Raw genomic sequence first — 23705 nt, 5'->3', positions numbered from 1 at the left:
TCAGGGTATCTAACTGCTATGTTCCCCTATACTTTTAATACTTTATTAGAAGTATTTTTTTCTACAACTGCTATAAAGCTGGTGAACCAGGACAAGTCTAAGCAATAATTGCGTAAGTGGAAGAGAAGTAATTCTGGAGTTCATTACAGATGAGATGATGAAAATTCTTCCTCTATTAATGTTATTATATAAGATGATACTAGGGTTTCTATCTCTTTGAAAATACTTGATCATCAGGAATAATTTCTTGAAATCAGTAGAAAGTTCAAGGTAATTTGGTTCAAGGTAAAGAAACTTGTTGCTATAATACTCAGCAAAAATTACCTGTGCAAAAGTGTAGACCCATATATTTTTCAAATCTTGATTTAACTTTAAATTATGGCTCCTTTTATTTTGTATTCATTGAATCATTTGTAAAATTAATCTTGTATAAAAACATGAGTCTTTGTAGGTAAATGTTTCTGTGACTATTTTATATTTAAGTGTGTATGTAATGAGTGCTTCCTTAAAATCTTGATTGTTTTTATTAATAAGAAATACTGGCCTTTCATAATGGTATTGGTGAAGAGATATATAAATATTATTTATAGCCAAGCTTCGTGGAAAATTTTCTGGACATGTATGCCTAAAATAACAGTGTTAAACACATGACTAGCTTGGTGGATGATTTTTAAATGTACAAACTAATTTCCTCCTACTTTTTGTTTTCTCTTTTATCCTTTTTAAAGCCAAGTCCAGAACAAAAAACTTCTCTGCTTTGTCTGCATATCTTTGGCTGTGTTTCACTGTGACATGCACTGCTGTTCTTTTAGCACCAAAATGTTGGCACACACTCCTGAAAATTTCACACCATCTCTTGCTGGATCAGCAAGCTTAACCCACCAAAATCTGGTGTTGTGCAATGGTTTTTGACTGATAATCAATCTTTATGCTGCTCGACAGTTGTTGCTGGGACACGGAGTAGAGCAGGTGGCAGATGTGCCTTGTCTTTTGAGAAAAGAAATTGTAGGTGAGCTTGGACACAGACTAGCATATCACATGTCCATTAAAAAGACCTAGGATAAGTATAATGGGGAAAAAGCCACTTGTCTATGTTAAGCTCATAGATAAGCCTAGGAGACTAAAGACTGATATTTGGTTTCTTCCAGAACCTTAAGAACATAAATGTAAATAAATATTATATATACATAGTATAGTCTTTAACTTGAATTAAATAATTTGAGAGAAGTGTGGGAAGATTTCAAATATATATCTATATCTATATCTATCTACATATCTATCTATATGTCTATATATCTATATCTATCTATATATCTATATATCCCACATATTCACATGTACTTTTTCAAATCAGGTTAAAATTACCTTTCTTGCATGTATTTTACAGATAATCAATAATTTGTCAACTTGCCATGAGTGTACCATAAAAATAAGACATGTGTGAATAGTCTTGAAGGTGGTAGATAAATTTAGAGTAAGGAAGCATTCTAAAGGTAAATAGGATAAAAACAGCTGGCAGAATTGGGTGCTACTCTTGTAGCTCTCTACGTGAACATGAATATTTTATATTCAGGTAATCAACAGGCATTAGAGTCAATAATTAGCCATTACTTTAATATAAAGATTTCCATTCATTCAGCAAACATTCATTGAGAGCCTACTATGTGCCAGGTACTAGACCACATCAGAGACAGATGAAAAGGGGGGCTTAGAGTCCTTTTTTAAAAAACCATTATTCTTTTATCTCTGATTTTAACTTCAATTTAATTTAATTCAATCTAAATTTAAACCAATAAGTATTTAAGTATCTACTATGTATGCAGTTTTGGCTTAGGGATAGAAGTCCTGGCCTTTAAGGAGCTTATAAGTTACAAATCCTTAAAATTGAGAACCCTTTTTAACAACATAAGTCAAATGGGTCCTCCAAAGGAAAATTTACGTTATTTCTGGTACAGGAAGGCCAAATAAGTCTGTATATATTTTGGCAATTGTATTTCCATACTTCACTGTTTTCTTATTGTTCTTTGGAAAAGCAATGTCAACAGTGAAAATAGCCTCAGAACTATTTCCAGATTTACTAAGGTAGAAAAAGACCTAAGGAACATCTCTAATTTTTAACTACTTTACTACCCATTTTGAGTACCACTGTTGACAGCCAGTGCCACTAGATTTAATAGAAAGCCAGAGAGCTATTTATCACATACCTGGAAACACAAAGCGTTCATGTAGAGGTCAAGCCAAGGTCAAGACTGACATGAAGCATTCCCTGTTGAAAAGCAGTATTAGAATAATTCTTACATTTTGAAGTTAAATGCCTAAGCAGAAGATTGTGTGTGGGGAAAAATAGAAATCTTTTTTATAATAACTCTTGATGAAGATCAACGGTCTTATTAGGTCATATAATTATGGCATTTGAAGATTCTGAAATCTATTAATGATTCTCTAGAATTGTGAAGATGTAGTTAATGAATTGTTTGAAGAGGCATTTTAAAAGTTTTTGGATTCATGGGCATGCACTTTAGGTTTTATTCAGTTTCCTCAATCTTCTTTAATGGCACAGTGAAAATGCTTGCATCAGATTCATGGGGTTTATGAGAGTTTAGCTCCTTTATAACTGTTAGAAGCTGTAGACCGTGCCAACCTAGCATAAGAAATGCCCTGCAATTACTTAAATGTCTTAAAAAAGATGAGAGGAAAAAAGCTGCTTGGATCTAACTCATTAGGTCCAAGTTCCATTGTGTGGTGTTCTGATTGTTTAAAGTTTTCTTTAGCTTTATATTTTCATTCTTTCCTATATATTCTATTCGACTATTTGGCTTTTAGAGCTATCATTTACAATGATTCATTTCAGTCCTGAGTTTTGTTAACCAGAAATGAAACTGAGTACTATGAATAAGATTTTACATCTTTCATATACTGTATTGTGAAGATGTAGTCCCAGAAAAAAATCCATGAAAAGAATTCTTGATACTACACCTAAGATCTAAATTTAAACCTAGAGATTTTCTGCTAACTGCCATGTGATCTACAAAATGAAATAATTTGCTGTGACAGCTTGTGATTGACAAGAATATGTGTGAGCACATTTAAAATAGGCCATCTTTTCATGTAGAAGTAAATGTCAGTGAAATGATGGATTCTCATCATTTTAATTATTGATGATTTAGAAATATTTCAATTCCATGACATACAAGACACATTCTAAATAGCAGCATAACACTTTTTCTCCAATCTACGTCAATAATGAAATGTTCTGTCATATTTTGTTTTTCAAAAAATGCGTTAGTTTAATGAACCTGGATTCATGCATTATATTTTGTTCCATTATGTGTCTCTGAATTTGTTGATTTTTAAATGGTTGTGTTAAAAGCACATGTTTCAAGAAATAACCCACTACCCACCTCCTATCACACCTTGCTATTCTTGCTGCTAGATCTCAAGACAGTGCTACAGTGCTGACTATACCAAGGACTGCTTTGTCCTGCTAAAGCTAAGATTGGGTTTTGTGATGATCACACATGGGTAAAACTTAAGCATGTATTTTATTTATTTCTCTATCCCAAATGCTTAAAACCTGTAAGAGTGTAGCATATCTTTACTATATAAACAGATGTCGATCTAAAGAATATTGCAAGAGTTGGACCTTCTAAAAACTGTCCTTAGCTAATAGGAAAATCTAGAGCATACAAGTGGCAGCATCTCCTTATATTGTCAAATTATCAAGTCATTGAGAGTCATCTAAATCCTTGACATATTCATGAACTGTTGAGTTGCATATATACCTAGGGGCTACGCTTGTTTAGCGAAGGTGTGCAAACCTAGAACTGTCCTGATAATTTGAATACTTTCTGTATGTCACGCGCTGAATTATGTGCTTTAAGTGTATTATATTTACTCCTCACAATTCCTGAGTTAGTGCTACAAGTCCATAATCTCTTATATGCAATTCCAAAATTCAAAATTGCCGAAGATAAAACAATTTTTTCAGAATTCATTTGGTAGCAGAACCTTACTTACTATAGATAACCAGTTGTATTTAAAAAATAATTAATATGTTTGATTATGGGCTGCTACCCTAAACCTTGCTGGACACACTACATAACATATGATCTATTCACTATTAGGATATATGCGCTATATTAACATTTTTGTATCCATGAATTCTATTTATGGAATTACATCTGACCTTAGGACTCTGGGTAAGGTCCTTCTGTTGTAGCTGCAAAAAAAAACAGATAAATTTTAATTCTCACTAGAGTATTTTTTAATGTTTATTTACTTATTTTGAGAGAGAGAGAGAGAGAGAAGCAGAGAGAGAGGAAGACAGAGAATCCCAAGTAGGCTCCACACCATCAGTGCAGAGCCCAATGCGGGGCTCCAACCCATGAACTGTGAGATCATGACCTGAGCCAAAACCAAGAGTCAGATGCTCAATCGACTGAGCCACCCAGGTGCCCCCTCACCATAGTATTAACTCAGAAGTATTATAAATACTGTCTTTATATCACATTGAGTTGTTTGCTACATGAGTAAAAGTAGACAGAGAGACTATCTCCCTGGCTAGACCTGAGAGAGTATGTGAGAGGTAATAAAAAAATTGTAGTTCTCTAAGGAGGCAGAGGAATAAAGAAAGACCATTAATTCATTTAATCATTCCCTCAAAATATATGTATTGAGTCCTTACAATGTGCCAGGCATTGCTTCAAACCTTAAGGTTATGGTGTGAAGAGAGAGGTCTCATGGAGCTAAGAGAAGTAGAAGGAGCAAAGACAAGAAATATATAAAGAACCAAATAAGGTGTTTATTGACAGTGGTAAGTGTTATAAAACAAATAAAAAGGGTAGTATCGTAAGAACAAATAATGTCATGGAAACAAAAGGAGATGATTTTTCAAATGAAACAGGCATTTGCAGTAAACTTTAAATCAAATCTTTTAGGCAGGTACTCTTTCAGGGGTTTGCCTTTCAGACCATTAGTTTTTCAAGCTCTCAGACATGTATTGAGAAAGACATGAGAAACGTATTATTATTTAGTGGCAAGAACACTAGCCTTGAAGTCAGATGATCTTGCAAGATTCTAGTCCCTGCTATATATATAACCTTGGGCAGATTGGTCTGTGCTTCATTGACCTTACCTGTAAAATTGAGGTACTAACATCTTAAGGAATTATTGGGTCTTGTCTTTATTTCTAAAACAAGATAAATTATTTGAAAATTAAATGTCTATAAATTCCTAGTTTAAATAGAACACTGAGAATAGCATTTCCTAAACATAACTAAGGTTCCAATTGCTATTAAGATCCCAAGGCTATTAATCAGAACCTTATGTCCACTCCTCCCTTTTTAGAATAGCTAGCTAGTCAGGAAAATAACAGCAAAAACATTTACTTCTGCTTTCTTCATTACTGCCAGGGAAGCAAACTACAGTATGAGCCTGGACAACTCACTTAGCCTCTCTCAGCCTCAGTTTTTTTATTCACAAATTGAGCCCCATAGTAGACACCTCACAGCATCATTATGAGGAGTAAATAAGATGATGTATGTAAAAGCCTGCCATACATAGTAGATGTCTAAAACATCTGATCTTTATTTATTTTCCCTCCTTTTGCACTATCTCTTACTAGGCACATTTCCATCAGCTTTTCATACAAGCCGTCACAGTACCTGATTTTACTGCCAAAGGTATTTGCTAGGTCTAAGATTTTAAAATGCAGCTTTTTGAATTGTGACAATTTTTGCTTGTGCAAATTCAAATCCCTGCAAAGCACCCATGTATACAGCATGATATAGGAATCTGAGTTAGAGCCTTTGAACTCTCACTATATTGTGCTTTTTGCCTTAAGAATTTGTCCAGGGTGTAAGTCAAAATCAAGTCCTTCTTTTTAAAAAAGTCCCAAGTGGTCTTGCTGTGCTCTATTCCAAGAGTCATAGTTTAAAATATGTTTATGACCCAAGGCTAGCCTTTACTTAAAGCTGCCATAACTTATTTCAAGAAAGTTCATAGAAAAGTTCAGGGAAAGGGTGAAAACATTTTGATTGGCACAATAGATGGGATGTTTGTAATTTTAATCAAATTTAAATTGAAGACATACTTCAAATGATATGTCAGACTAGTGTTACTGAGTTAAAATCTAATGACAACCACTGTCATTATTAGTTAAATATAACCATCATGCCTATAGCAATAAATGATGACACTTAGGAACATGCAGAAACAACACAAGTATTTAAAGAAAAGGGAGTGACTAGAAACTCAGTTGAACACAGGAATGTGACCTGGATTATTCTATTTACCAAACATAGAAGCAATTGTATTTTGAACAAATGATATAATTGAGTATAGCAGTATGTTTTCTTACTGTCAGAGCATTTATATTTTATAAACTTATCTTGCACCCATGAAATGATGTGCTTGTTCATATTTAATGTCATTATCTATACCTGCTTGACAATCAGAACATTAAAGTATTTTCAAGTTTATTGCCCAATTAGAAGAGAATGAATTTTTTTAAAATAAGATTTTTAATAAGCTCATGGATTTGAAGTTGCAAATGTGCTGCTTTTATTTTGGTGACAAAAGGCAGTATTCTTTTTGCCTGGCACATGCAAAATGGAAAATTACAATGGGGAACACCCAGATTTATTTAATTTTATGACAGATGTTGTATTTTTTGAAGTAGACTGAGAAAATGTAATGATATCGTAGGTAGACTTTCTATCACAGAAGCAGGCTAGAAAGTGCTTTATCTTTTTCATGATTTAGTTATAAACAAAACCATGAAAATAAAATAGGATGTGGATTCTTCAAAATAAAATATAACGTATGGTTGGGGCCTAACATTTTCCGAGTGCTTCAGGACAGTAAATATATGAATAGTCAAGGGGACTTGGCAGTCCCTAAGCATCTGGAGATGTCCCATTGGGGAGCTATTTTCCAAGGTTATGCTGAGCCTTAGAATTTCACTTGAGTGTAGTCTCCACTGCCATTCTCACCCAGTGGTCTCTTAACTTTCCAGAAAGAAGTGCATGAGGAGAAGACAGGGACAGGTCTGATTGTGACTTTGGAACCCACTAGGTGTGGCTAGCAAATTTAAAGGAGAGGATGAGGTAAGACTAGGACCCCTTCTTTGGCAATTGAATGTAGAGGCACTGAGACTTTGCTGAGAGTACTGTCAACAAGACAGAGTCTCAAGAACTCTCCAAAGTGGACCTCCAGGGATCCTGCTGTTGCATTCATATAGGGATAGGCATTGTATTTGGTTCTACTCTCTGGGGAAACTCCCAGTAGTGAGGATAAGCTCCCATTGCATTCTCAATATCCCCTTTTGTAATCATCAGATGTATAAATGTCTGTTGCCCCTCTGGACCAAGTTAGTTTCAGGCAGAAACCATGGCTACCTTATTCACCATCATTTTCTGGCACAGGGTCTGGCACTTAATAGATGCTCAGTAAATGTTGTTCAATGGATGAATGAAGGACGAAATGAAATAGGTACCATGGCAAACCATCCGTATTTCAGGGAGGTGACTGCCAGGAAAATAGATCTCATCAGAGCAGCAGGCTCAGCTGTAAATAGTCAGTGGATGTTTAGGAGGAGTATATTAAAAACCCCCTACCCCAAATTCATATGTAGATTTGTGAATGTTCCTGTTTGGCAGGGGGCCAGAGTAAGCCAGCCCAAGAATAATTACATCGCAGAGAGGCTAATGGTTATGCTAATGCTTGTCTGAGACCAGACAATGCTCAGAAGTGGAGTGCTGGGATAAAAGATTCTCCCAGGAACCTGTAGATCTGAGATTTTCAGCCCTCCCATATCCTCTCAGGAATGCCCATTCTTGCCTATTCTCTCTCCTCAATCATTCTTTTGGTGGTGATAGGAGGCTCTCTTCTTTCATTTAGTACTTCTCTTTGTATTTCTCATAGTGCCTTGCATACAGGCAGTGCTTGTTAACTATTATTGAAAGTAAGGAAGTAAGGAAGAGGAGATAGTGTGACCTTTGGGAAGGTTCAGGGCCACTGCCCACTGTTGTGCATAGCTGAAGGACTGTGGAGCTACACTCACTTTTTTTCAATTTCACCATGGTGCAGGGGAGGGGGAGCTGACGAGGTGGAGAGGCAGTTTTCTAATTCTTGTAAAGGTACCATATAGCCTCAACACTGGGAGAGATGCCAGGGTTTTAAGGTGAGAAAGTTAACAAAAGACAAAGATATAGAAAGCATTTGCTAGCTATGGCTAGTATGTTTTCCGAGAAGCTCAAAGTGGGTTTAGTTGGCACTAAGTTTCTTGTTTTAATACTTGGCCTCGTTCCTGCCCCAGTACCCAGCCATCCCCTTACTATTTGATTACTTCTCCTTCTACCCACTCCCAACCTCACTTAATCCTCTAACTCACCAAGGCTAAAATCTAGGCAGGGTTTTGGTGAGCATCTTCAGTTTCTTCATGCTGCTGTGAAAGGGTGAAGATTCTGTTTTTCCGGGCTGCCTGGCTGGCTCAGTTGGTAGAGCACGCATGTCTTTATCTTGGAGTCATGAGTTTGAGGCCCATGTTGGGGGTAGAGTTACTTTAAAAAAATTTCTTCTTAAAAAAAAAAAAAAGACTGTTTTCTTCTTGCCCCTGGATATAATAATGCTTACTCAGGCTGTCAGCCCTCACCACATTTCTTCATGTGAAGACATATGGCTCTAGAGCTGTGATGTGGAGAAGAATCACCTTGTGTTGCTAAATATGACGGTTCTCTGGTTCTCTAGCTGTTCTCATATAGGAGACCCATGGCCCATATTTTGAGGACAAGCTGCGTTAGAGCTGTTTTTTTTCCTCATTTTATCCTAATAGGTTTGTTACCTAGAGAAGCAGATTTTGCCTTAATGTAAGGAAGATTTTTCCAATAGTTCCACCTTTCCAAAAGATGGAATGGCCTGCTTTGGGAAGTGTGGGGACTGTAAGCATTGTGCATAGGCTCTAATATGACTACTTCCCACCTTCCTTGATCCATGCCTGGCCACTGTGTGTTCAGTCTCCTCCCAATGATCCATCATATTGTTGCATAATTCTGCGTCTTTATTTGTATCATTTCCTCTCTCTGGATTATGCTCTCACTCTTATACACACTCTGTGTGTCCTCTAAGTCCTACCTTATGTCCTCCTCTGGGGAGCCTTTCTCAGCCACCATGAGCTGTGGCAGGTGTCCCTGCTCCATATTCTCCCAGTACGTTATGGATACCTCTGACCAGGCACCTGCCATATTTTGTGTTTGTTTTCCTTTGTTGTCTTCCCAAACAGACTGAGAACTCTTTGAGGCGGCAGGGAACATGTTATAGGCACTGAGTGCATGTTTGTTGAATGAATAATTGAGTAAATGAAGCAGGTGGTTAGAGTCAGTAATTTTCAGTTTCTTTGAACTTCAAGGTTGTGCAATTCTGAAGTCAATACATTGTAATGCACTAAGCCTATGACTTTTTTGCTTCTTCCTACTCTGAGCTATCTTTCATGATATGTATTTTGGTTTCTGAGTAAATTCAATGAGGGACATGGCAATGAAAAACCTAATTAATCATGAGTAACAAAATGTAATCTTTTTCCAAAATACTGAAAAAAACAGGAGTCCAATTTATATTTACTAATGAAAATATTACCTGGTATATATCTAGTGAAATAATAGTGATGCTCTTATCTGACATGTTTGACTAATATTCTACAAATATTTTTTAAAATTTTTTTAAGTTTGTTTTTTATTCTGAGAGAGACAGAGACAGCACGAGTAGGGGAGGGGCAGCAAGAGAGGGAAAGAGAGCATCCCAAGCAGGCTCCATGCTGCCAGCACAGAACCCGATATGGTGCTCGAACACATGAAGGTGTAAGATCGTGACCTGAGCTAAAACCAAGAGTCAGATACCTAACTGACTAAGCCACCCAGGTGCCCCTACAAATATTTTTTTGAACATTTGCTATGTGATAAGCCCTACTTCAGGTGCTGGCTATACATCAGGGATTAATTGCTTGTATTAAAAATGTATGATCAACTTTTATTATTTTGTTAAATGTCTAATAAGCACACTTGTTTACAATGTGCTAGATACTAGAGAGGCACACAGATAAAAACACATTCAATGCCCTTAAAAATGCTCAAATTATAACAAGGACACACGTACAAAACCAGAGAAGTTTAATGAAATGAGAGCATAAAGATGAAGCTATAAATCCTGAATAAAGATAGATCAAAGAAAACTTCTTAGAAGAGGTGAGACTCAGTTGAAAAGAAAGAGAGAGAGCCCACCAAAAGGGAGGGAAAAGCCATGGTCAAGTTTGGAGTCAGAAAAGTGCATGGTGTGTGCCAATGGCTTATTCACAGCTCCCTACACTTCTGCAAAGGGAGATTATCTCAAAATCTTTTATTGCAGTGGTTCTAAACTGGGGTTGATTTTGACCCTTGGAGAAGATTGGGTAATGTCTAGAGATATTTTTGGATGTTTCAACTAGGAAGGTCCTACTGGCATCCAATGGGCAGAGGCCAGGGATGCTACTAAATATTCCATAATACACAGTACAGCCATTATCACAAAGAACAAAGAGATGTCAATACTTACCAAGGTTGAAAAACCTTATTCAGACACAAATATTTGTAAACAAATCACAATATTTTTTTTCTTTTTCTAAAAATTGTTTATTTTTTAAAATTTATATTATACCCAGTGCTCATCCGAACAAGCATCCTCCTTAATGCTCTTGCCCATTTCACTCATACCCCCACCCACAGCCCCTCCAGGAACTCTGTTTGTTCTCTATATGTAAGAGTCTCTTATGTTTTGTCCTCCTCCTTGTTTTTATATTATTTTTGCTCCCCTTCCCTTATGTTCATCTGTTTTGTATATTAAATTCCACATATGAGTTAAGTTGTATGATATTTGTCTTTATCTGAGTGACTAATTTCGCTTAGCATAATCCATCCACGTTGTTGCAAATGGCAAGATTTCATTCTTTTTGATTGCCAGGTAATATTCCATTGTATATATATACCATACCTTTTTTATCCATTCATCAGTTGAAGGACATTTGGGCTCTTTCCGTAATTTGGCTATTGTCAGTAGTGCTGCTATAAACATTGGGGTGCATGTGCCCCTTTCAAACAGCACACCTGTATCCTTGGAATAAATACCTAGTAGTGCAATTGCTGAGTCGTAGGGTAGTTTCACTTTTAATTTTTTGAGGAACCGCCATACTGTTTTCCAGAGTGACTGCACCAGTTTGCATTTCCACCAGCAGCACAAAAGGGTTCCTCATTCTCCGCATCCTCGCCAATGTCTGTTGTTGCCTGATTTGTTAATTTTAGCCATTATGACAGGTGTGAGGTTATATCTCATTGTGGTTTTGATTTGTATTTCCCTGATGATGATTGATGTTTAGCATTTTTTCATCTGTTAGCCACAATCACAGTAGTTTTCATAAGGACATTTTGACCAAATTATAGGCACTGGGGGCAGCTGCTTTTTAGGTGGTCTTAAGGTGGAACTATGGTAGGATGTGGGAAAATAAGAAGTTGGGGAAATCTGGTCATTTTAAACTAATGGAATTCTTTTATTAATTTTTACAGTGTCATGGTTAAGACAGCAGGCTTTGAAATCATTAAGCCTAGGTCTGATCTCTGATTTACTTAAAAGATAAAGATGTATGATAGAGATCTCTATGGTAGAGATGTAGTTGGTTAATTTCCCTAGGTTTCATTTTCCTTGTCTATAAAATGGAGATGATAATGTTACCTACCTCCTAAGATTGTGAAGATAAAACAAGTTAATGTACATAAAGCACTTAACACATTGTTCTGTATATGCTAAGTTCTTGATGAAAATCATGAGGAGAATAATAATGTCACCATTTACTGTGTTTCTTATTTACACATAAGTGTTTTATCTGTATAAATTCTTTCCATCCATACAACAAATAAGGGAATTACTATTACTGTTCTCATTTCTCAGATAAGAAAACTAAGGTAGGGGTGCCTGGGTGGCTCAGTCCTTTGAGTGTCCAACTCTTGATTTTGACTCAGGTCATAATCCCAAGATTGTGGGATCGAGCCCCATGTTGGGCTTCGCACTGACTGTGGAGCCTACTTAAGATTCTCTCTGTCTCTCTCTCTCTTTCTCCCTCTGCCCCTCTCCCCTTTCTCTTTCTCTTTTTCTCTCTCTCTCTCTAAAAAAAGTAAAGAAAAAAAATTAAAGCAAATAAGATTGACTGATTTTTTTCAAAGATTATGTTAAGATTCAAATCTAGGGAGTTTAGCTGAAGAACCCATGCTCTTAACTACTAGAGAAGCTGTTTATCTAATATATTGTTAATACATTTTAGTCATCATTAGTACTATTTTATTAGACTGTTTTGCGGGTTGGTTTAAACATCTTTACTTGTATAAAAATTTTTATATATTTCTAATAATCTTTCCATGTTTATCAGTATCAACAAAAATCTGGAAAATAGGAGGAATACCTTTAAAAAACTGTATATTTTTATGTTATAAATGATATTTTCAAATTTAGCTTAAAATGTACTGTATTATGTGCTTTTCCTACATCCATCAAGAGTTCTTTCAGAAAACTGATTTGAAACTTCAGAAATGTGATCTCTTGTTATTTTAGACTATTTTTAAGTGAGTAAAGTGTCCTTCCATGTTTGCAGGTAATAGAATTATAAATATATTTCTTTGATCAGAATAAGTTACATTGGAATAAAGGGTAGCCTTATTCATTGATTCATGCAGCACTTACTGAACACCTGCTCCATGCACTAGGTCGGCAGTGTATAGTTAGCTAAGGAAGCACACAATGATAATGATGGTACGGTGGGATTGCCAGTGGTAGACATCTGTACAAGGGAAGGGTGTCCAAGCTGGAAAAGGGTATTTAAGAGAGATGACGTCCCCCCCCAAATTAGTCTTGAGGAATATGTAAGCAATTACTTTAAATATACTTTGAGTTATTCCAGTTTACTCCACTCCTAAACCTTCATTTGGCAAGCAGTTCTCCTTGGCAGGTTTCTTCTTTTCCTGAAGAAATTCTGTACCATTGTTGTCATCGATGAGCATCAAGGTGGTAGATCTGTCATATTCAAGTTCATAATGGGGGTGCCTGGGTGGCTCAGTCAGTTGAGTGTCTGACTTCAGCTCAGGTCATGATCTCACAGTTTGTGGGGTCGGGCCCCACATCCAGGCTCTGTTCTGACAACTCAGAGCTTGGAGCCTGCTTCACATTCTGTGTCTCCCTCTCTGTCTACTCCTCCCCCACTCATGCTCTGTCTCTGTCTCTCAAAAATAAATAAACGTTAAAAAAAATTAAGTTCATACTGGAAAGCTATAAGGAATAAAAATGGTAGGTGTATACACACAGGCAATAAAATTGATTTTGCATAATTAGTATGTTAAAAAAGTGACATAAAATTAAATTTCTACCAATTAAACATTTAAATCCACAGAAATGTTAACATTTAGTAACTGTGCCATGTGCAGTGAATTTATGTATACCCTAATAATGAATATAGACTTGATTCCTACCTTCAAAGAGGTTAAGTATGGAAACAGAAACAGGATATATATTTGTAAAATATTTACATAATTTCAGATGGCTTATGCTCTTTCCTTAGTATGTAATACAGCACCTAAAATGTGGTATGTTCTCAAACATTACTGAATGAATGAATACATGAGTGAGTGTGCTATGAGGAATCGGAGAGATGACGGACTGTTATGGGCTGGAGCACTAAAGGAAGATCTTAAACTGGGTCTTGAGAAGGACTTGAGTCTGAATAGATGAAGAATGAACTTAAAAATGCCCTTGGTGTGGTGCTTGGGTGGCTCAGTCAGTAAAGTGTCTGACTCGAGTTCAGCTCAGGTCATGGTCTTGTGGTTCGTGAGTTCAAGCCCTTCATTGAGCTCTGTGTTGACAGTGCAGAGCCTGCTTGGGATTCTCTCTCTCTCTCTCTCTCTCTCTCTCTCTTCCTCTCTGCCCCTCCTCCACTCTTGCTCGTTCACTCTCTCTCTGTCAAAATAAATAAGCTTTTTTTTTTTTTTTTTTTTTTTTTTTACTTGTGCCCTTGATGTAATTAAAAGACAATGAGCGGATTGGCTTAGGTAAAATAGTGCTTTAAGCCATGGTAAGATAAAACCTGAAAATTTGGATAGTGTCAGGTTGTCAGTAAACTCTTCTGTTAGACATAAGTTTAAAGGAAGGAGCATATTTCTTGCACAGGGTCTGACACATAGGAAGGTTTAATAAATATTTCCTCGTACCTGACAGATTGGGTGACTGACTAGTGGAAAACTTCAAAAGCTAGCTCCAAGAAGTTTCTCTTCAGGCAATGATAAAATTGATGTTTTAGGAAAATTGATCTATAATTGGAGTATAAGATGTCAGATATAAAGAAGGAAAATAAAATATGGTTAGGAAGTTCTTGTAGATGATAGAAGACTGAGAGAGAAATGGACAAGTGGGTCTGGCTGGGAATAGAAAGGAATGATAGTTTTAAGAGTTACTGTGTGTATAAACACAATTTCTTTGTCCATTCATCAGTTGATGGACATTTAGGCTCTTTCCACAATTTGGCTATTGTTGAAAGTGCTGCTATAAACGTTGGGGTACAAGTGCCCCTAGGCATCAGCACTCCTGTACCCCTTGGGTAAATTCCTAGCAGTGCTATTGCTGGGTTGTAGGGTAGATCTATTTTTACTTTTTTGAGGAACCTCCACACTGTTTTCCAGAGGGGCTGCACCAGTTTGCATTCCCACCAACAGTGCAAGAGGGTTCCTGTTTCTCCACATCCTCTCCAGCATCTATAGTCTCCTGATTTGTTCATTTTAGCCACTCTGACTGGCATGAGGTGATATCTCAGTGTGGTTTTGATTTGTATTTCCCTGATGAGGAGTGACATTGAGCATCTTTTCATGTGCCTGTATATATACAATGGAATACTACTTGGGATGAGAAAAAATGAAATATGGCCTTTTGTAGCAAAGTGGATGGAACTGGAGAGTATTATGCTAAGTGAAATAAGTCATACAGAGAAAGACAGATACCATATGTTTTCACTCTTATGTGGATCTTGAGAAACTTAACAGAAGACCATGGAGGAGGGGGAGGGGGAAAAAGTTAGAGAGGGAGGGAGGCAAACCATAAGAGACTCTTAAAAATTGAGAATAAACTGAGGGTTGTTGGGGGGTGGGAGGGAGGGGAAAGTGGGTGATGGGCATTGAGGAGGGCACCTGTTGGGATGAGTACTGGGTGTTGTATGGAAACCAATTTGACAATAAATTTCATATTAAAAAAAAAAAGTTACCATGAAGAAAGATAGCCAGGAGTTAGGTTTCTCTTCTTTGACTCCGTCTCAGGTCAGATTCCCTCAAAGCAGAGCCTGAGACGGAGATTTCTGTACAAGGGACTTAGTGAAGGAATACTCTCAGGTGAACCCTATAAAAGAGTGAGGGAAGCAACTAGAGTAGAGAAAGAAGTTCAGCCATGCCCTGTGTTCAGCTGAAGGCTAGCCTCAATCTGGAGTGGGAAGCACAGCACAGAGTTGCCACTCCTTAAGGCAAGGGGACTGGCCATTATGTCCCCTAGTCAGTCATTCATTGGCTGTAGGCTGTACCTGTGGGTAGGAGATAAGAGACCACCACATCACAGGCATTTCCTGGCTAGGTGGCTGGTTCCTTTCAGCCAAGGGCAGTTCTTAGGAGAAGGTTGCAGTTGTGAGGTGTTAGAGGCCGTGACTCACAGCAGCTGGAGTTTGGGCGCACTAGCCCGGTAAAAGGAATTTGGTTGGGGGGACTACCAGTGTCATCTACTCTCTGCTATAGTCTGTTTTTCATAGGTGCCCTGCCAAGAATCTTCCAATAGCTTCCCTTTACATCCAGAATAAAATGCTCTTCCCCCAGACTTTCATGACTAACTTCTCATTGTTCAAACCTCACTACTCGGCAGTCACCTCTTCAGAGAGACCTTGCACTGTCTGTCTTTCCCCCAAGAGACTGTAATCTGCACAAGTTATTCTGTCCTGTTCCCAGCTCTCATCCTGGTGCATTGATAAATGGGCACCCAATAAACGTAAATATCATTGAATGACTAAGCAATTGGTTGGAGAGAAACGATTGGGAGGTAAAGGTTTAAGATCTTTCTGAGATAATGGACAACTGTGAAAGAAGTGGAAACACTGACAGGAATAAGAGATGTGAAAGTATGTCCAGCTTGTGGAAAGTTGTGAAATTTTGTTTAAGATAACAGAAGAAAATGTATGGTAGAGTCAAATAGTGTAGTGATTAGGAGTACAGTTTCTAGAACTGAGTTCATATCCTGCTGCCACCACCTGCCAGCTGCAAGATCTTGCTCAAGTTACTTAACTTCTCTGTGCCTCAGTTTCCTCACCTGTAAATGAGGATAATTATATTTTCTACCTCATAAACTTGTTGAGAGGACATCATGAGCTAGTGTTTATAAATCATATAAAACAGGGTCTGGATAACAGTCAGCCTGGTTTGAGTGGAATTTAAGGAGCGTACAAGGAGGAGAGAAGCCAGGCTGGGACTCGGGTGAGATGAGTGATGCACCTGCGTGACAAAATTTAAGGAGGCATTTACTGAGGGTTGTACACTTGCACAACTGAGCATGCTTCTTTCAGTTTTGCATTCTTGGCCCTTCACTTGTCTCACCCTCATCCTGACCCTGGTCTTGGTCATCAAAGGGGAAAATACTTTATTGGTAAGATTTTTAATTTTTTTTAATTTAATTTATTTTTTAAATTTACATCCAAGTTAGTTAGCATATAGTGCAACAATGGTTTCAGGAGTAGATTCCTTAATGCCCCTTACCCATTTAGCCCATCCCCACTCCCACAATGTTATGCAACCACCGTTTCTATCTAGTTTTAAAACATTTCCATCATTCCAAGATAAAACTTCTAAATTTTATTTTAATGTTTTATTTATTTTTGAGAGAGAGAGAGAGAGAGGCAGCGTACAAGTGGGGCAGGGGCAGAGAGAGAGGGAGACACAGAATCTGAAGCAGGCTTCTGACTCTGAGCTGTCAGCAAAGAGCCCCACGTGGGGCTTGAACTCGTGAACCATGAGATCATGACCTGAGCTGAAAGTCAGAAGCTTAACCAAATGAGCCACCTAGGTGCCCCATAAAACTTCTTACCTATTAAATTTTTCTCCATTCCCCCCTCCTCCCACCCCTGCAATTATTAGGCTGCATTTTGTTTCTATGGATTTACCTGTTCTAGATATTTCATATGATAGAATTACATAGTATGTTGCCTTTTATGTCTAGCTTCTTTCACTTATAATGTTTTGAGGTTCATCCACATTGTAGCGAATATTAGTACTCCCTTCCTTTAGTTGCTGAATAATATTCCACTGTATGTATATACTACATTTTATTTATCCATTCATCCATTGGTAGATATTTGGTTTACACCTTTTGGCTATTGTGAATAGTGTTGCTATGAACATGCATGTATATGTATTTATTTGAGTACCTGTTTTCAGTTCTTTGGGGCATATATGAACTCCTTAATGTCTAGCTTATTTTTCTAATTCTAATTCCTATCAATTTCAGATTATAATAATTTCTGTAAAATTATTTTTCCTCTTCTTAAAGGCTTACTCATATCTATAATCTTAGTTTATTCTGAAAGTTTTGCTCACATTTCTACCCACTGTATGTGTATACATATATATATATATATATATATAATATATACACACATATATGTGTGTGTGCACGCGCGCACGCGCTCGCACGTATATGTGTATGAGAGAAAAAGAGAAACACAGTATTTTGTTGTTTTTTTAACATTTAATGTAAACATTCTGGGACTTGAAGTTCCCAGAACCAGTGGCTTGTGTTTCATATCAATACTTGCAGATTTTATGTAAAGCATCATTTCTAGGTCAACGAGGCCATGGTTCTTTCAAGGTAAGTGCTAACAGACAAGAGTTGTTTAGAAATTTGGGCAAACAAATCCAACTATTTTCAATTGTATTCAAATACAATTTTATTTCTCTCATTAGGACAAATAAAGAACAGATGAGGGAGGGATCATTGTAATTATAAAATCACATACATTTAATAACTTATATGAAAAGAAAATATCTAAAATAAATTGAATGCAACAAATAAAAAATAACACAGGTATAAATTATTTATTTATGAAATGAAACCATTTGCAAAGGAGGCATGCTGAGAGCAACTTATCCTCACATTCTCAGAGTCATGCATAATTATTTAGTTGCACTCCCATTAATATGAGTGGGAGTTTTGAAACTTAAATTTCTAAACACATCTTTGAAAAGGAATAGGTCAAAGTAAACAGTTAATGCAGAGCTGGTTTTCATTATTAGTGAAATATTTTTAATCTCTCACCAATGATGTCCCAGAAGTCACCTTCTTTCTAGTCACAGGAGAAGAATTATGTATAAGGTTACTATTTGGAGGTCATCATCTTTAAAAATCACATGGATAATAAATCATATTAAGGAGAAAATAAAGCATTTCCCAACCCTAAAGAACACAGAATTTCAGGACCCATATTGCTTTATGGTAAGCAAAGGACCTTGGAACTTTCAGTGGACCCTTTCAGCCCAAAGCCTCTGATCAGTGATAGAGGCATGCTAAGGTGAATTTTAATTAGGACTAAATTGTGGTATTACTCTTTCATACCCTGAACATCTGTTCCCTTCAGAAATGATGATTTATGCAGGCTATCAGAGCAGACAGCTTGCTACAGCTTATGTCACGGTTAGTGGGAAGCTGGTGGTAGCATTTCAGAAAACCAGTGTCTAAATGGAGACTGGCCAGTGTATATGATATAGGTAAGAGGGGGAGGGGAAACATGGTGTGTCCATTTCTAGTTTTGAAGCCAAATACTGACTTGACTTAAAAAAAATTCTCTTCTAGACCATCTGTTGTTAATGAAGAAAGTAACTTGGACAATGAATGGCCTGATGTTTCCTACTGATGTCAAAAGACAGAAAACCAAGCCTGTTCTTTCTGTTAGAATGAAGAAACTCACTGAGAAGACCTCAATCCGAATTCTGTTCTTTAAGAATGGCCTGGGGCAAGATGGGCATGAGATCACAGTGGGAAAGGAAACAGTGAAAAAGGTAATTTTGTATTAAATATTAAAGTATAAATTAAATTTCAAAGTTTTCATGGCTTTTGAAATGTGTTGGTGTTTTCTTTTAAATATCAATATCAACTAATAAACTGAAATATTAAGAAGGTATTAATAGAATGCAAAAATTTAGCTGCTTAGAAGCATGCTTATTTTACTAACGTAAATTACCTTAGTAAAGCAACAAGATTTCTTTGGCTAACCTATACTTGGGCATTTATCTAGGTAAAAGTTATGTTTACACTTAGGGAAACACTCTAGTTGGTTACAATATTTTGTAGAATATTTAGATTGAAGCCAATCTAATGTAGCTTCAAATCTCAAATCTATTCCTTTTTGCTTAAAATAAGACCTAGAAGTACCCCCAGCTTCTTGAATGAGTAAGTAAAGTCCAATATAACTAAAATTCCATTTAAAAGTATCCATATGCATTTTTAAGCAAATCTAGGTGGGTCTAAGAAAAATCATGTAACAGTCCAGCAAACCTTCAGAAACAACTTTTGTCATATAAATGCATGTTTTTAAAAGGGTGCTTATATTTCCCAGATCATCTTTGATCTGACAAAACTATGGAAGAACTAATGGGAGTTTGAAGAAAAAAATTTTTTTTTACAGATAAGGATTTTTCAACCAATCTAAAGCATCCTTATAATAACAACTAAAATTTATTAAATATGTATTAGAGAGCTGGTGAAACATAACCAAACTGTCTAGGTTTTAATCCTGGCTCTGTCACTGAATCAATGACTTTGGACACCTTACCTTCTCTGAGCCTCAATTTCTTTATTTAAAAAATGGAGATAATAATAGCACCTACTTCAGAGAAGTGATATAAAGATTCAATATGATATTATGCATGGAGTGCAATGGCCCATACCCAGAAATTTCTCAATAAATATATGTTATTCTTATCTTTAGGACTCATATATATATATACATCTAATTATTTCTCTTACTAAAGGGAGACATTTATTATGAAATCAAGATAGGTATAAATCATTTTGTTATACCTGAGTATTTTCAAAATGACGCTTGCTTGAAGTAGGTGAACAGTTGACTAGATATTGGAAATTGTTCTTATTGAGATATCTATTTCATCATCTTCTTATTTTACAACCACAATCCTGAGGATCTAGGAAACCAGGTTTTATTTCCTTCTTATCTTCAGATTTGGATTATGAGTTAAACAAGGGATATTACACACCAGAACAAATTGCTAAGGCAACTTGTACCGTCTTCCCTGGAGATTTTGAAAACTAGGGAAGATGGACATATCTCTGGGATTGTTAAAATGCAGTCATTCTTGGGGATAGAAGCTAGATTAGACAGCTTCTTGAGTTCACTTCAGTTCAATCTTTGTAATTCTACACCTTGGTGGTAAAATGGGGGTAATAGTCACTCTTAAAGATTACATGTTCTTAGATGAAAGGTGAGTATAAATAAAAGTGTCACTGCTATTTTGCTTTTTGACTCTAGAGAGAAATTTATTTAAAACTGGATGATCAAGCAATTCTTTAGCTTATTTTTTAACTTTATTTAGTTTAAATTTTATAAATTGTAAGGAATTTTCACAATTTATAAAACTCAGGAAATGATTCAGTAATAAGTGTGTTTGTAAATATTTGATTAAATATCACTTTTAATATAGCATAAGGAATATAGTCAATAATAATGTAATAACTTTGTGTGGTAACAGATGGAGACGACATTTATCATGGTGAGTACTACATAATGTATAGAACTGTCAAATCACCTGAAACTAATATAAACATTTTATGTCAACTATACTTCAAATAAAAAATACTAAATAAATAAATACTATTGATAAGAACAAGGTAAAGGATAGGGAGCAACAGAATCCCAGCCTTGAATATCAATAGAATTTTTTGGAGGGGAAAAATAAGACTAGCTAATTATTTTGTAAATAAAATTTAAATTTTGAAAGTTATATTGATAATCACAAGATAATGCCATACCAAGTCAATAACAGGAATAAAAATGTGACATGGTCATAGGTGAAACCCAAATTATTTTCTCTTTTATGATAAAATATTAGGAATGTCAGGGATTAGTAGCTATTTTTAGATTATTAAAAAGTAATAAAACACTAGAATAGGGTCCAAAAGACTCTATATGGTGAAGGCTGTTACGGTGGGATAAAGAGAAAATTACTGAAGATGGTAGTAAAGTAAGATAGTTAAGTCATAAAAGTCTTCTCTGAGCTCAGAATGGAACCATGGGAAAATGACTGTACTTAAATCTTAAGTGCAAAATCAGAAGGAAATCCACTTATGTATTTTAGGGGTTAAGTAATTAAGAAGTTTGAAATGAGGGCCAAAGTGATATACTTCTTCACTAAACTCTGGGATATTTGAGCTATGGCCCATCTCTTTGAAACTTGAATCAGACGATTTTAGAATTACTTGGTATGGTTTAATAATCACACAGAACTTGCTACTATGAGGTATAGGTTAAATATATGTATCCAGGGTTTGAAAAAGGTATTAAGAAAAACTTGTGGGCACAAAATGCAAAGTTAATGGAAAATGAAAAATATCTGTTCCAGATACATAACTTTTTTTTTTTGCCAAATTAGTACTCTTTTATTTAATTGATTTTTTAAATTTTTATTTAATTTATTTTTTTAATTTACATCCAAGTTAGTCAGCATATAATGCAACAATGATTTCAGGAGTAGATTCCTTAATGCCCCTTACCCATTTAGCCCATCCCCCTTCCCACAACGCCTCCAGTAACCCTCTGTTTGTTCTCCATACTTAAGAGTCTCTTATCTTTTGTCCCCCTTCCTGTTTTTATATTATTTTTGCTTCCCTTCCCTTATGTTCATCTGTTTTGTATCTTAAAGTCCCATATGAGTGAAATCATATGATATTTGTCTTTCTCTGACTGACTAGTTTCACTTAGCATAGTACTGTCTAGTTCTATCCACGTAGTTGCGAATGGCAAAATTTCATTCTTTTTGATTGCCAAGTAATACTCCATTGTATGTATGTGTGTGTGTGTGTGTGTGTGTGTGTGTATATATATATATATATATATATATATATATATATATATATATATACCACATCTTCTTTATCCATTCATCTATTGGTAGAAGTTTGGGCTCTTTCCATAGTTTGGCTATTGTTGATAATGCTGCTATAAACATTGGGGTGCATGTGCCCCTTTCAAACAGCACACCTGTATCCCTTGGATAAATACCTAGTAGTGCAATTGCTGGTCATAGGGTAGTTCTATTTTTAATTTTTTGAGGAACCTCCATACTGTTTTACAGAGTGACTGCACCAGTTTGCATTCCCACCAGCAGTGCAAAAGTGTTCCTCTTTCTCCACATCCTCACCAATATCTGTTGTTGCCTGAGTTGTTCATGTTAGCCATTCTGACAGGTATGAGGTGGTATCTCATTGTGGTTTTGATTTGTATTTCCCTGTGATGAGTGATGTTGAGCCTTTTTTCATGTGTCGGTTGGCCATCTGGATGTCTTCTTTGGAGAAGTGTCTATTCATGTCTTTTGCCCATTTCTTCACTGGATTATTTGATTTTTGGGTGTTAAGTTTGATAAGTTCTTTATAGATTTTGGATACTAACCCTTTATCTGATATGTCGTTTGCAAATATCTTCTCCCATTCCATCAGTTGCCTTTTGGTTTTGCTGATTGTTTCCTTCATTGTGCAGAAGCTTTTTATTTTGATGAGGTCCCAATAGTTCATTTTTGCTTTTGTTTCCCTTGCCTCTGGAGAGGTGTTGAGTAAGAAGTTGCTGTGGCCAAGATCAAAGAGGTTTTTGCCTTCTTTCTCCTTGAGGATTTTGATGGCTTCCTGTCTTACATTTAGCTCTTTCATCCATTTTGAGTTTATTTTTGTGTATGGTGCAAGAAAGTAGCCCAGGTTTATTCTTCTGCATGTCGCTGTCCAGTTTTCCCAGCACCACTTGCTGAAGAGACTGTCTTTATTCCATTGGATATTCTTTCCTCCTTTGTCAAAGATTAGTTGGCCATACATTTCTGGGTCCATTTCTGGGTTCTGTATTCTGTTCCATTGATCTGAGTGTCTGTTTTTTTGCCAGTTCCATATCGTCTTGATGATTATAGCTTTGTAATACAGCTTGAAGTCCGCAGATACGTAACTTTTTAAAGTTAACATTGTGGTGGATAAGTTTTATTTTCCCTCAGTTATCTCTTAGATTCATTGTCAGAGAAGTGGTATTAACTGTGTCAATTATTTTATTATCTAGGGTATCATCTCCTTTGAGAAATCTTTATAGATTTCAAATTTCTTTATATTTTTTATTCCCAGCTAATAGTTTTTTATTTGTTTTTTTGCTTGGTTTTCTATGTACTGTCATAAACGGTATGAGATTGCAATGGTGGAGAAGACAGTGAAAAAGATAATGAGTGAATGAAAGAATGAAAAAGTGTCCTAATCCCTCGGTCAGTCCAGTTTGAATTGATTGTTCTCTATAACCTATACCCTGGGATCTTTCTTCACCTTCAACCTGGGCATTATCTTTCCACCTCTCCTCTTTTGGATCCCTC

The 23705-nt window shown here is 36.2% G+C and overlaps 1 protein-coding gene across 8 annotated transcripts in view; it reads left to right on the top strand.

Annotated features, from left to right (window-relative positions):
• The window catches only part of DCDC1 (doublecortin domain containing 1), a 475155-nt gene that overhangs the window by 42707 nt on the left and 408743 nt on the right, over positions 1–23705 (top strand). For all 8 annotated transcript variants that reach the window (XM_045039088.1, XM_045039084.1, XM_019812218.3 and 5 more), the window contains one exon: positions 18931–19136. In XM_045039088.1, the coding sequence (XP_044895023.1) occupies positions 18931–19136 (206 nt within the window). The remainder of the gene's footprint in view (positions 1–18930; positions 19137–23705) is intronic.

The sequence above is a fragment of the Felis catus genome, chromosome D1 (genome assembly GCF_018350175.1).
Source record: "Felis catus isolate Fca126 chromosome D1, F.catus_Fca126_mat1.0, whole genome shotgun sequence".
Classification (NCBI taxonomy): Eukaryota; Metazoa; Chordata; class Mammalia; order Carnivora; family Felidae; genus Felis; species Felis catus.
Note: the sequence above shows the minus strand (reverse complement) of the source record. Positions and strands in the feature narration are given on the sequence as shown.